Source organism: Epinephelus lanceolatus, chromosome 6 (assembly GCF_041903045.1).
Source record: "Epinephelus lanceolatus isolate andai-2023 chromosome 6, ASM4190304v1, whole genome shotgun sequence".
Lineage (NCBI taxonomy): Eukaryota > Metazoa > Chordata > Actinopteri > Perciformes > Serranidae > Epinephelus > Epinephelus lanceolatus.
The window spans coordinates 21,029,037-21,042,153 of record NC_135739.1 but is presented as its reverse complement, the minus strand read 5'-3'; the positions used below and the strand labels follow the sequence as shown (position 1 = coordinate 21,042,153).

General features: G+C 40.5%; 1 protein-coding gene across 4 annotated transcripts; it reads right to left on the bottom strand.

Annotated features, from left to right (window-relative positions):
* Nucleotides 1-1,200: 1,200 nt before the first annotated feature.
* clcc1 (chloride channel CLIC-like 1) lies at nt 1,201-12,736 on the bottom strand. 4 transcript variants are annotated; one of them, XM_033621705.2, is made up of 11 exons: nt 12,284-12,736; nt 12,085-12,192; nt 9,607-9,717; nt 9,171-9,380; nt 8,908-9,048; nt 8,720-8,822; nt 7,477-7,565; nt 6,881-7,027; nt 6,197-6,784; nt 6,013-6,063; nt 1,201-4,507 (listed from the first exon to the last, which is right to left on the bottom strand). In XM_033621705.2, exons 1-11 carry the CDS (start codon nt 12,410-12,412, stop codon nt 4,403-4,405), a joined length of 1,782 nt encoding a protein of 593 aa, XP_033477596.2. In that variant the 5' UTR covers nt 12,413-12,736; the 3' UTR covers nt 1,201-4,402. The 4 variants fall into 4 exon arrangements, with proteins under 4 accessions (XP_033477596.2, XP_078024927.1, XP_033477597.2 ...); XM_078168801.1 differs by having other exon boundaries at nt 1,201-4,498; XM_033621706.2 differs by lacking the exon at nt 6,013-6,063.
* Nucleotides 12,737-13,117: the final 381 nt, after the last annotated feature.

The window sequence follows — 13,117 nt, the reverse complement described above, 5'->3', positions numbered from 1 at the left end:
ATGGGTAAAAAAAAATGTAACTAGTAGGTATCACCATGAGATTTCCTTTGTTGATAACTTACCTTAAGACATTATTTCCCTGATTTTTTTTTTAGGTTTAACTGTTCAAATGATGCATTATCCAATTACATGGGTGTAAATTTATGAAAGCATGACATGAATATAAGAATGGGAACCCTCTTTGGAACACAGGTGGGTTTTTTTAAAACATAATTTAATCATTATTGTTGTTGTAGCTGAATTTTGAAATTTTTAAAATGTCTGACATGTAAGGGAAGACTCCATTTTGTTGTCAGACAATAATTAGATATTTTTCTAAATGAGAACACAGTTTCTTCCAAGTTCTTATAAAGGTAATTGAAAATTAATAAAGTGCGTAATTTGTATTTATTTCCAGAACAGGAATGTGAATATTGTATAAAGCCAGGTTCAAAATTCTGGTTTCATTCTGTGGACATGTTAGACTAAAAGGTTTTCACAGAGGGGATTTTGGATATCTGCTTTTATTTCTCCATAAATCAGAAAACACTGTCAACAACCCTTGAAAAAATGCCATGTTTTTAGGAATAAAAATGCTCTATAAATCAGGCTATGGATGATTTATGAACAAATCTTTGTGTAAAAACCTTCAGAATAAAGACAGGAACAAAATGTAAAGTTTGGTGTGTGTAAGTGAAGTTAAGATTTCTGGCTCAGAGAATATGAGAAAATTCCCTTTATTTTTAGACACAAAAATAAAATACTACAGGAGAATCAAGTAAAAATTGGAACTATCAGATATCGCCATGAAACATTACAGGGTATCTGCAGGTTTCAGTAAGTTAAATTTAAGACTTTTTAAGACCTTTTTAATGCCACCTTGAATGGAATTTAAGACCGAAAAAACTAAAAAACTAAACAAACAAACAAACAAAAACTAATTGTCTTTGTGTAGGTAATCGACTAATGATTAATCGATTACCTACACAAAGACAATTAGTTTTTGTTTTGTCTTTCAAGTTTATGTTTAAATCTACAGAGCAGAAATCTGAACTTAAAAAAATAATTGTGTATTTTGGATGTTTTCTTAGTCTGACAGAAGACATGTTGTAAAAGCAAAATATCCCAAAATCTTACAATGGAGAAGTGCATGAAAAAACTGTTTTCACCTGTAGTGTCTCTCCTGTTTTATTTCTTTTAAGAATAACAGTAAGGCAAGGAAACAAGGGAACACCTTTATTTTACAGGCTAAATCATAAAAGTATTCATGTTTAAACATATTAACTGGAATTAGCCAGTAAGTGTTTTTAATTATGGCACGCACTCTATAAAAATACAAAGGAAGTGAACTCAGTGTCCTCAATGGCAGCTGCAGCCCTGGCCGCAACTAACATCCCTGACATCATCCACTCCCAGGTCAAATCTAACAAACAACACCACTCCTCGGATGGGGTTTGGACCAACATCTGTTTGGAGACACATCAGTCTGAAGGAAGCGTGGGCTGATATTTCTAAATCTTGGTTCTGTAGAAATAGAGATGCAGCCTGTGATGTGACAACATTTAGTATTCAGGTGTAATTTTGCCCTGTTTCTAATGATTCAACTTTTCTAGCCTACCAACCGTTGAGCATGATTTCCTTTTCTTTCACTTCCTTTTCTCTCTCCGTTTCTCTGTTATGTAATTTTTGCGAAACAGAGTAAAAATCAAAGCAGTTCCCCATTCTGTATAAATAAAGATTTTTGCACAAATGCATCCAATAAAAATATCTGACACAGAAAGTATGATGCTCAAAGGAAGGATGAAAAGCTGTCAAGAAACAAGAGCAAAGAATCTACATGCACTTTCATTACTTATCTCATTTAAAACCTTCAGATGAAGTCATGGCTTTTATTTCATCTCCTTCTCCTGATCTCATCTTGTGTTTGCTACTGTCATGGATTACACTGCTTGCTGACTCTGTGCACACACACACACACGGCTGTGAATTGCAGCACCAAATAAACAGTAACAGTTGTCTTTGACCGTCTTGCTGGTATGCTTAACACAGTTGCAATGTTGGAATGAGATATGTGGATATTCTTGGGCTGTGGCTGTTCAACATGCAGTATTACACCTCTAATCAAACAGCAAAATCTCCTTTAAAGCACCACGCCTCTGCTGCCCTCCTGTGTTCATAGGAGTGTGCTAATGGATGAGTGTTTCTGCTGCTGGACGGTCAGTATGGATGTTTGATTTTAGCTGTGTAGCTGCAGACTGGCCAGAGCAACAAATTCATAATTCATGTTTTTCAAAGTCACATACCTGTGATAATGTTTGGCTACTAAACTGGAAAATAAGCTGCAATTATATATATATATATATATATATATATATATATATATATATATATACACATATTTTGGCATTTGGGAGACAATGAAAATAATCTGTACAATATATATAATCTCCTTCTCAACAACATTAACAATCATTTGTAGTCATGTTTCTGGAAACCTGGTTATTTTAAATCCAATATTTACTCAACTTTATCTCTGTTTTTAATCTTCACCATTTCCTGAGGGAAATATCTGGCTCTTCAGATGCTACATGATGCACCATGTTCACTAGAGAGTCGCTAACAGTGTCTGTCTGCTGTTTGGTGGTGGGCATGTTGTGTGTGGGGGGTTCATCAGCTGCCTGCAATAAGAGTAAACCAACACAGTCAAGTTTCAGGCTCTTCCTTTTTCACTATCAATGATTTAAATGTCTTTCTTTTCCCCAACAGGTTGCCACAAGAGATTTTCAACATTTTATACTTTTATGTGACTTTTCAATTTGTTTGTACAGTTGATTGCCTCATCTATGTCCATGGAAATATTTGGAGTAACTCCTCTAGATGTTAAATTAAGTTGAGCCTAAGCGGACATTGCAGCATACAGACATTGGATTAAGGATGTTGTGTATTATTTACAGTTGGAGAAAATCTGAATTTCTATCAGAGGATCAACTGCTTTTTGCCACCTGGCATTTTTAACTTCTGTGGCAAATATGGAAGCTTCCTCTCTTTTGGATTCCCTTTGGCTGGTCTGGCTTTCTTTGTTTGTTCTTGTGTTGATGGGTGGGTGGGGTTGTGTTTTTCATCCATCTTGGTTCTGTGTTTGTTTATTAGTATTCTGTATATCTTTACTGAATTGCTAATAAAATACCTTGTTTAAAAAATATTTTTATTGAATTAAGTCGACTTGATATTGATGATTTTATGATGTGCAACTTGATTTACCTGTTAGCTCTGTATGAGCAGTTTGCCCCGTCCAATAGAAAATGAAAGACAGTAGCACTGTTGCTCAGCAAAAATGGCTTCAGCATCACTATTTCAAGCCCTCTATGTACAGTTAATAATCACAAAAATAGCTTATTGTAAAAAAAAAGCATAAAAATATTTTTCATCCCCTTTAAATTACAAAATCCAAATTTGTATTTCAACATCAAAATTGAAACACATTATAAGTTCTGCATTGTAGTTATTAAACAGTCCATTACCATCATTACAGTGATACTAGGAAAACCTAGTTTGTAGTTCCCTGATACCTGCCCATGAGTGAGACACACTGAAACACCAGATTAAAGGTATACTAGGCAGGATTTATAGATTACTGTTTGTAAATACAGCCTTCAAACTTTGCCCCTCCTCCTCCTCCACTCAGCAAGACAGAGAGAGCAGCGGTGGTCAACCAGAAAGTGAATGAAGAGAGGTAGCGGTATTAACAAGCAGTGAATCAGAAAAGCGCAATTACTGTAAACATGGCCGCACCTTCGCACAACCCTGCAGGAAGGTGCGACATTGACAAATTTTGCGTGAATTCAGCTGAAGTGCAAGCTTCACCCTGTCCACTTAGCTTCTGTGAGTGTGTGTGGGGCTAAACCTCGCCCTCCTTTAAGCAGACACACACAGACATGTATCTCAGATCACAGAGCAGAGGAGAGAGGCGGCTGGCCGCTACATTTTTATCCACGTGCCGCTATTGGCTGGGGACTACACACCAATACCCAAAGGTGACGACCAAAAACGTCCTAAACACCACCACACACAGCTAAAGGGGCATGAGTGATGATTGAGAGGAATTACTTTTGAATGAGTCTACATATTTTTTTAGGAAAATCCTGCATTTTATACCTTTTCGTAAACAAAGCTGTTTCTAACACTGTTTCCTGCCTACCTAATAATGGTTTTAGTTGTGATGTCTAAGAGCAGATTCACAAACCTGCACTGCTGTGTGACACATACAGTTGACCACACTGCAGTAAGATGAAGTTAGTTGGCAACACTGGGCTGGTTCCTAATTCGGTTACCTTTTAAATGTTGTACATGCACATTTAAACATCCACAGTGAACAAAAACACTGATGACGTTAATCTTCCAGCTCTGACTCTGCAGAAACTGCCTAATCTGCTGGCGTTGGAGATGTCTCCTGAACAGGAACTCCGACAGTTTCAACAGGCAGCAGTGAGTCAGAGGAGGTCCTGTCTTCTGCTGAGGCCTGCAGATTCTGCATCAGAAATATATATATTACACAAAAATTGTCACATGTTCAAATAAAATTGTCTTATAGCAGGAAATAACACATTTATAAAACAAAGAATAACATATTTAGATTAAGAGGTCTGTCAACCAATACATGATTGGCCACCATATGCTAGGTGAGTAAATAAAGTAATTATATTGATTTAGGAATCAAGCATATTAATTACCCAAATCTCTAAAATGTCTTAACTGACAAAGGGTTATGTTACTAGCGGTTATGACCATTTAAATCGCAGTAAAATTCATGAACTAAATTTACTCATTTGCTGTGGAATTTAACATTTTTATTGCAAAAATGATAAGATAGAAAGAAAAAAGCAAAATATTTCTGGTGTCAGAGAAGAACGATTTGGTAGAGAAAATTAATTTTAATCAAAAATTAATTTAATGATATTTTAGATGTCATCACGTTTACACACCAGTATGCCATGGCATCCCAGTTAAAATTCACTGCACTTATAATTCGTGTTATCAAAGCTGGAGTGCAGAACATAAACATGGTCGACGCATGACAGACAGTATGCCCGCTGATGAGCTGACTTTATCTCGCCAAACCCCCAGGAGGGCTCTCTTCAATCAAGTCTTTTTTTTTTTTTTACTTTAATCCTTCCTCCGAATGCAAAGTCTTTTTTTTTTTTAATCAGAAGTATCCTCTCCAAAAACTTTTCTTGGACGCTCCTTTTTCCACCATAGCTCCCGCCATATTCCTAGCTGCTGCTCCATCACTACTGTCTCCCCCATAGACTGTATATAAAGATGGATGACATGTCTCCACCTCCTCCCATTGTACAAAAATTACACCAAAGGACGACACTGCTATCTTGTGCTTCTGGAGCCAGAGTTTGCACAAGTGGAGCTGCAGTACTGAGTTTCCATCCATACACCCACCCAACATGCCTGTTCCAACATTGACTTTTATCACAGTTTGCCAATTCATGTATCTTGCTCTGTATGTTATTTTATGCACTGTACGGTGACCTTGGGTGTTTTGAAGGGTGTCTTTTTAAATAAAATGTATAATTATTACTATTATTATTATTAAAACAAAACAATAAGCGGTGAAGGCAACAAAAATGAAACACTCTGATGTAACGTTCAGTCAGGTTGACATCTAAGCATCACTTTTGATGCGCCTGCACGAGAAACTCGGCACAAACACCAGACACAAACTCTGCTATACTACGAAACACAGACAGCTTTCCCCTGTCAGTGAGAGGCTTAATCAGCTTTGTGTGAACTTGTTTGGCGAGTGCTTGATTGTAACAGACATTAATTTATATGTCCTGCACTCTAGCTTTAAAGTTGAAACAATCTTAAGAGGTATGGTGTGGTCGCATGCATATAAAGCTATAAAATCTACCCCAAGTTACTGATTAAATACATTCATAAGCACAAGACAAGCAAAACAGCTACAAATATACAATAAAAAACAACATAAAAAGATGTTATAATTATTAAATACTTATTTACCAATTTATGTCGCACGTGAATATTCACCATCCCATTAGTGCGTGTGCACAGCTGAAGCATTAAATATAACAAACAGGGTATTTTAAAGGTTAAATCACAGTAAAGAAGTATTATTGTATGTCTAAAGTTGGACATTAGTGGGATGAATTTTATTTGGTTTTCATGTATTTTAAAAAGAACTCACCTGGACTTCAGTTAGCGAAGGCCGCCCTTCTGCTGGCAGAGACCTTGGTGCTGTATCGTCTCTGCTGAGTTCACCTTTAAAAAGTTTTTTATTCACTTTCGGAGGTTTCGTCTTTGATGGAGATACTTCTGACTCAGTGGGTTTAGTTTCTGTTTGGGTTGCGTTAGCAGGAACACTTCCAGCACTCGCTCCTTCTACCTCATCTTGTGTCTCCTGCTGGTTTTCTGAATCAGACTCAGCAGAGAGATTCTGCTCCTCCTCATGCGGCGGTGCAGCATCCGTCTCGTTCTCACTGTAGTTAGGCTCGGCATTGTGTAGCGTCTCCACAACCACCTTGGCTGGCTCTTCCCTGGGTCTGTTGGGCCGCCTCCGATGAACCTGGTTCCTGTGTAACCTGGCATCATCGGCTCGGTGCCTCGGGGCATGTTGCGGTCCATCCCCTCCTGCTAAGTGGTCACCGTCCTCAATCTGCTGGAGGTGAGGCTGCCATTGCTCCAGCTGTGGAGGAGGTGGGTCCCTTCGAGGGCGGCGGAAAGGTGCAGCGATGCCATGCTGGAAGGCTGCCTGCACGCCTCCATACATGCATACCTGCAGAAGAGTTAAACAAATATACCAGTATAGAGATACATTGTCTGATTTTATATATTTGCATGAGCGTCAGTGAAATTTATTGAGGATCTTTACCACAATGGCGAGCACAATGGTGATGAGAACTGGGATCTGCAGGGTAACTGGAAGATCTTTGAGAAGGGCTCGAAGGAACTTGCTGATCCCCTCTCCGATGTGCTCCAGTGGCTCTGTGATGAAGGTTGTGATGGTAACTGCTAACGCCTAAACAGAGAAAGATATGTAACTTTGTATGTCATTTCCACACCAACATATATTCATTCATTCATTCATTTTCTGTAACTGCTTATCCTGTTAGGGGTCGTGGGGGGGCAAAATATTTAGGAACTGCTTTTTCATTGGACCCACAATTGGGAGGGGATTGGGAGCTATGTTTGTGTGTGTGTGTGTGTGTGTGTGTGTGTGTGTGTTCTGTATGTTTTATTAGATTGAAAACTCAAGATTTTTGGTGTGTTACAATACAGCGCTGGTTGTTGCAAGTTGTTTGTTGTTGTTTTTTGCATTTCACCTCACACATTTTGCCTATCTTGTGTAGCTCCATTTAAAATACAAACAAATTTAAATTCCAAGCTGTGATGCAACTAAACAGGAAAAATTGCAGAGGGAGGGAAACACTTTCACAAGGCACTGTACATGCCGTCATAGTGACATACCTTGGTTGGAGGCACCAGCAACCAGGGGTCGACGTCATAGTATTTCTTACAAGGATCATCTTGTAGAGTCCATGTGCTTCTCAACCACTCTACAAGTGAATAACCAAAGACAGTAGAGGTAGTTTAGAAAACAACAAAATAGAGACAGGAGAAAGATTTTCCCCAATAATGTGCACCAGGTAATGTTTGACTGATGAGAATGGGGCACATTGTGGGTGAATGGACCCATATATGGAGCAGCAGAAAGATTTGCTGCTACCACATCCCAAAGATGCTCTACTGGATTGAGATCTGGTGACTGTGGAGGTCACTGGAGTACAGTCAACTCATTGTCATGTTCCAGAAACCAGCTTGACATGATTTGAGCTTTGTGACATGGCACGTTATCCTGCTGGAAGTAGCCATCAGAAGATGGGTACACTGTGGTCATAAAGGGATGGACACGCTCAGCAACAATACTCAGGTAGGCTGTGGCGTTTAAACCATGCTCAGTTGGTACTAAGGGGCCCAAAGTGTGCCAAGAAAATATCCCCACACCATTACACCACCACCAGCAGCCTGAACCGTTGATACAAGGCAGGATGGATCCATGCTTTCATGTTGTTTACACCAAATTCTGACCCTACCATCTGAATGTAGCAGCAGAAATTCAGACTCATCAGACCAGGTGACGTTTTTCCAATCTTCTATTGTTCAGTTTTGGTGCGCCTGAGTGAATTGTAGCCTCAGTTTCCTGTTGTTAGCTGACAGGAGTGGCACCTGGTGTGGTCTTCTGCTGCTGTAGCCCATCTGCTTCAAGGTTCAATGTGTTGTTGGTTCAGAGATGGTCTTCTGCAGACCTTGGTTGTAACCAGTGGTTATTTGAGTTACTGTTGCCTTTCTATCATCTTGAAACAGTCTGGCCATTCTCCTCTGACCTCTGGCATCAACAAGGCATTTTCACCCAGAGAACTGGTGCTCACTGGATATTTTCTCTTTGTCAGACCATCCTCTGTAAACCCTAGAGATGGCTGTGTGAGAAAATCCCAGTAGATCAGCAGTTTCTGAAATACTCAAGCTTTCTTCCCCATTCTGATGCTCGGGTTGAACTTCAGCAGGTTGTCTTGACTATGTCTACATGCCTAAATGCACTGAGTTGCTGCCATGTGATTGGCTGATAAGCTATTTACATTAATAAGCAGTTTGACAGGTGTAACTACTAAAGTGGCGGGAGAGTGTATATTCATACTTGTAATTGGCTCACCTTTCAAACTATCACTCCAGTCAATTTTCCTCACTCCAATGCATTTCTCATATTCACTGTCGTTCATCTTAGCTAGTTTGCGTTGATGCTCAGCAAAGGCAATCTGAAAAAGCAAAATGTATTGATATTACAAACTTATTGGTCTAAAAAAAGCACTGATTGTCACCAAAGCAAGAGTTCTTGTTCACCTTGTACAGATAGATCCAGTTCCAGATAATACTGACGAAGAAGCTGACCCCAAACAGTCTGCCGAACTGTACGAACCAGGACACCTTTGACCACAGCTGAGTGCATATGATGGCCACTAGGACCAGAACACCCAGCCCTAGCTGGAACACAAACAGAGACAACAGAGTACTGAAAATGAACTGCAAGTCTTAATTGTGTCTTTAGGTGACTGAGTATCATAAAGACTCATAAACAAAGATTTCAGATTAATGAATGAGCTTACTTTTAATACTGTGTCCAGCTCCACGCCAAAGGTGTCTTCAAAGCGCCACTTCCAGGCCTCGTAGTCATGTGGTCTGAGATCCACCAGTATCTTGTCCAGAGCTCCTGTTGTAAAGCTCTCTTCACCATTCAGAAGAGACTGAATTTCTGTCATGGCTTGTTTGGACAGCTGGATTTTGGCATCATATAAGACCTCCGTGGAGTCACTGGGCTGGGGACCAAAGAGGACGGGTGTCTAATAATGGCAATGCTCTGTTTTCCACTGTATTGTGCACCTGGGTCGTATCTAAATATTGAACCAGAATTTTGTTCGAATAAGGTTAAATAGAGCTACAGTGGCCTTGTCAAGTGTAAGCCAGTAGGTATGCATTCACGATTAGCAAAGATGCACCCAAAGCCACATGACACAGTATAATTCATGTGAAAACACCACATACCAAACCAACTCTTTCTATTTCCTTCTGCAGTCTGGTGAGAAATCGCTTGAACAATGGGCTGCATGTAGACGGTTGTGAGATGAGGGTGATTTTCTTCTTCAGTTCTTCATTCTGAATGACAGCAAAGCACAAACATCCAGAATTATAGAAAGCAACTAGTTCAGGCAACATTTTCATCAGTTATTGACTACAGTGATATAATTTACATGCAGTCTGCTGCCTCTACTCTTAAACCTCTCCATGCACTTGATCATTCCGCCCATAGGTTTACAACTGGGGATGGCTTTAGAACGCATCATTATTTATTGTATGAGAAAGTTGGGTGGCAGTCAGCAGTGAGAAGAGAACTGAGCACTGCAGCCTGCTTGAGAGGTTGATAAGTGTTTGCCCCACCAGCTTGTATTATGGATACTGGACTTCTTAACTAACAGAAAGCAGAGTATTTCTGTAAACGGCTGTCTCTCAGACTCCTTAGTACTGTCCACTGGCTCACCACAAGGATGTTTCTTTCATCTTTACTTTATAGTATTTACACTAATGAATGCAGGAGCATCCAGGAGGGCAGCCACTTGGTCAACTTCTCAGATGATACCATATTGCTATCCTTTCTCCACGGATCAGAATCAGACCACGGGAAGGCTCCTCTGGATTTTATTTCTTGGTGCAATAATCATTTCTTGGACTTAAATGTATCTAAAACTTAGGAGCTGATTATTGATTTTAGACGTAACAGAGACACAGCCAAAGAAAGCATCACTCACAATTAACTCTTACACATCTAAAATTTGATGTAAATACTGCAGATATTGTGAAGCGAGGGCAACAGAGAATTCACCTTCTCCGTAAACTTAATTCCTTTTCCATCAGTCCCCTCCTTCTCTGCCGTTTTTATCAGTCTTTCATTGAGAGCCTCCTGTGCTTTTTTTTTTCATTTATCTGCTAGTTTCACAGACTCACACTGAAAAACAGAAACAGTCGAAATAGCATTGTTAAAATGTGCTTTAAGATCACAGGAGTGACCCAACTGGACTTGCATTTTGGATGCATTAAGGTTTTATTATTGTGAAGCGTTTACTGAATGGCACAGGGAATCATGCTCTCCTAGCTCTCGTCTTGGCTTGATGTCTCCGTGGCTCAACGTTACTTTGGAGGGCATAAGAGGAAACGTTGATTCACTGGTAATATTAATGTCCAGCAAACTGTTCCTAACATAATGTTTGAAACGAAAGCATTAAATGAATGTAACAGAGGTGTGAAGCCATCAAAATGTTTATTTCCTGGTTCACTGACGAGTTCTCAAAGGCCATGCTTCCACACATCTGTCTCTGTCACCATTAATTCAGCCACCAGTTAATCTCGGACACCGGTCCACTTTTTTTGAGAATGGGATTTTTATTCACAAATTAACTTATTGCAATTACAAGTTATTTTTGCCACATACAAAAATACTCTGATAATACAGCTATTGTGGCTTGTACCAAGAGCGATCAGGAGCGATCAGGAGCAGGAGCACAGGGACCCTGTGAATGCCTTCAGAGACTGGTGCAGTAAGTGCTGTCTCCACCTGAACACAGCCAAAACCAAGGTGATGGAGGACACTGAGGTGGTGCACACCTACAGATATCTGGGGGTCTTCTTGGATGATAAGCTGGGCTGGTCCTCTAATACTGACGCTCTCTACAGGAGGGGGCAGACCCGCCTGTTCTTCCTGCGGACACTGAGGTCCTTTGATGCGTGTGTGGAGATGTTCTATCACACGGTGGTGGCCATAGCATTCTTCTACGCTGCAGTGTGCTGGGGAGGCAGCTTGATGGACAAAATCACGGAGCGTTTGGACAGGCTAGTTAAAAAATCTGGCTCAGTGCTCGGCAGGAGACTGGACCCAGTAAGAACTGTGGTGGAGAGGGGCACACTGACCAAACTGAAAGCTAAAATAGACAATAGCAGACACCCTCTCCACAGCCTCCTGGAGCGACAGAGGAGCAGCTGCAGCAGTCGGCTCATCTCACTGCATTGCAGAACAGAGCGTTTCAGGAGATCCTTCGTCCCCACGGCAATAAGACAGTTTAACACCTCCTGAATCCAGTCACACATTTACACACATCACATTAGCCACAGCTGGACTGGACCGTGGACTGGACAATTTTAATTTAATTAAATTTCTATTTATGCACTTATTTTAAGTTATTTAATTTCTGTCTTAATACCACTGTGGTGTTGTTGATGATGGGAAGTGTGGTTGTTGTTTTCTGTCTTTTATGTGCTGCTGGACAGATGAATTTCCCTTCGGGGATGAATAAAGTTCTTTCTATTCTACTCTAAAGAAAATGACTGATTGCTTGATGTAAAATGACTGCCATGTAAAGGATTGCCATTATCTGCAGAGAGCTGTGTCATGGTATACCTAGCTCATGTATGCTCTTGAGTTCCTGCAATTGGTTTCCTCAGAATAAATACTAATACACTGTAACCACACACCTGTCTCTGTAGCTCCGCTACCTGTGTGCCACACGGTGTCACCTCCACCTGGTTGGAGTCCCGATTATACTCTCTCCTCTTGGTTGGCACATTGTCATAGTTTGCTGGCTGCAAGACACACACACACCCACTCATATTAACAGTCACAACAAGAATATAAACACAGCTTCAGAGCATTAAGAGCAATGCACCTCCCAACCTCTGCGGGCTTCCTCATTGACTTGGTGCTTGCATCGTAGTTGAGCATATCATAGGGGTCTATCCAGTCATTCTCCGCCTGTGCTGTGGCAGCCACACACAGGCTGCATACCAGGGCGATGAGGAGCATCCTGGAGGAGAGAGGACCTACTTTCCCAACTAACCGTCCAGCTAGTTAGTTAGTTAGCTAGCTAGCTGCAGTGAAGACTGCCCAGTGACATTCAACCGGGAAAGTGAAAGCAGGTACAGCTGGCTAGCTATAATTAAAGCTAATTTAACTTAATAGCTAACAAGCTAATGCTAGCTGCTATGATAATTCAAAACCCAGCGACTCAAACTTGGCTTTGAAGACAAGCTGAGACGTAAAGACAACAATAATACGCTGAGTATTGAATACTTTCCACTCTAAATGTGCAAAATACATATTACAAGCTTCTTCCGCTTCCTCCTCTTCTTCTTTGGCCTTAATGGCGGTAGGCAAACCAGCTTATAGTCGCATTACCGCCACCTGCTGGACTGAAGTGTGGAGCACTAGATTGGCAGCGAACAAAAAAAACACTCAAATAATTAAACATTATAATTACATATATTCCCTGATGTAATACTGCACTTTTCTGTAGTTAGTCCTGTTATTAACCGCCTGCTTTCTTCATCATACCTGTTGCAGTCTATTAGTACTGTACACACTTGACTGTTTCCAGTTTGTTGCTGTGTAAACATAGTCCAGCAGGATGTTATTTAGCCCAGTATGTCCTATCCTCAGACAGGTGATCATCATCTCTAACCTTGGGCTCCCACTTAGCGGTACTTGCAAGTTGACTACCTGTCGTTTCAA

Bases quoted from the DNA above. Each gene is read 5' to 3' on its own strand.
- clcc1 (XM_033621705.2), bottom strand. From the start codon at position 12,412: ATGCTCCTCATCGCCCTGGTATGCAGCCTGTGTGTGGCTGCCACAGCA. The intron at 12,193-12,283 runs GTTGGGAGGTGC...TGTGTCTTGCAG, and splicing joins CAATGAGGAAGCCCGCAGAG to CCAGCAAACTATGACAATGT. The intron at 9,718-12,084 runs GTGTGTGGTTAC...GCTGTCATTCAG, and splicing joins TAGCGGAGCTACAGAGACAG to AATGAAGAACTGAAGAAGAA.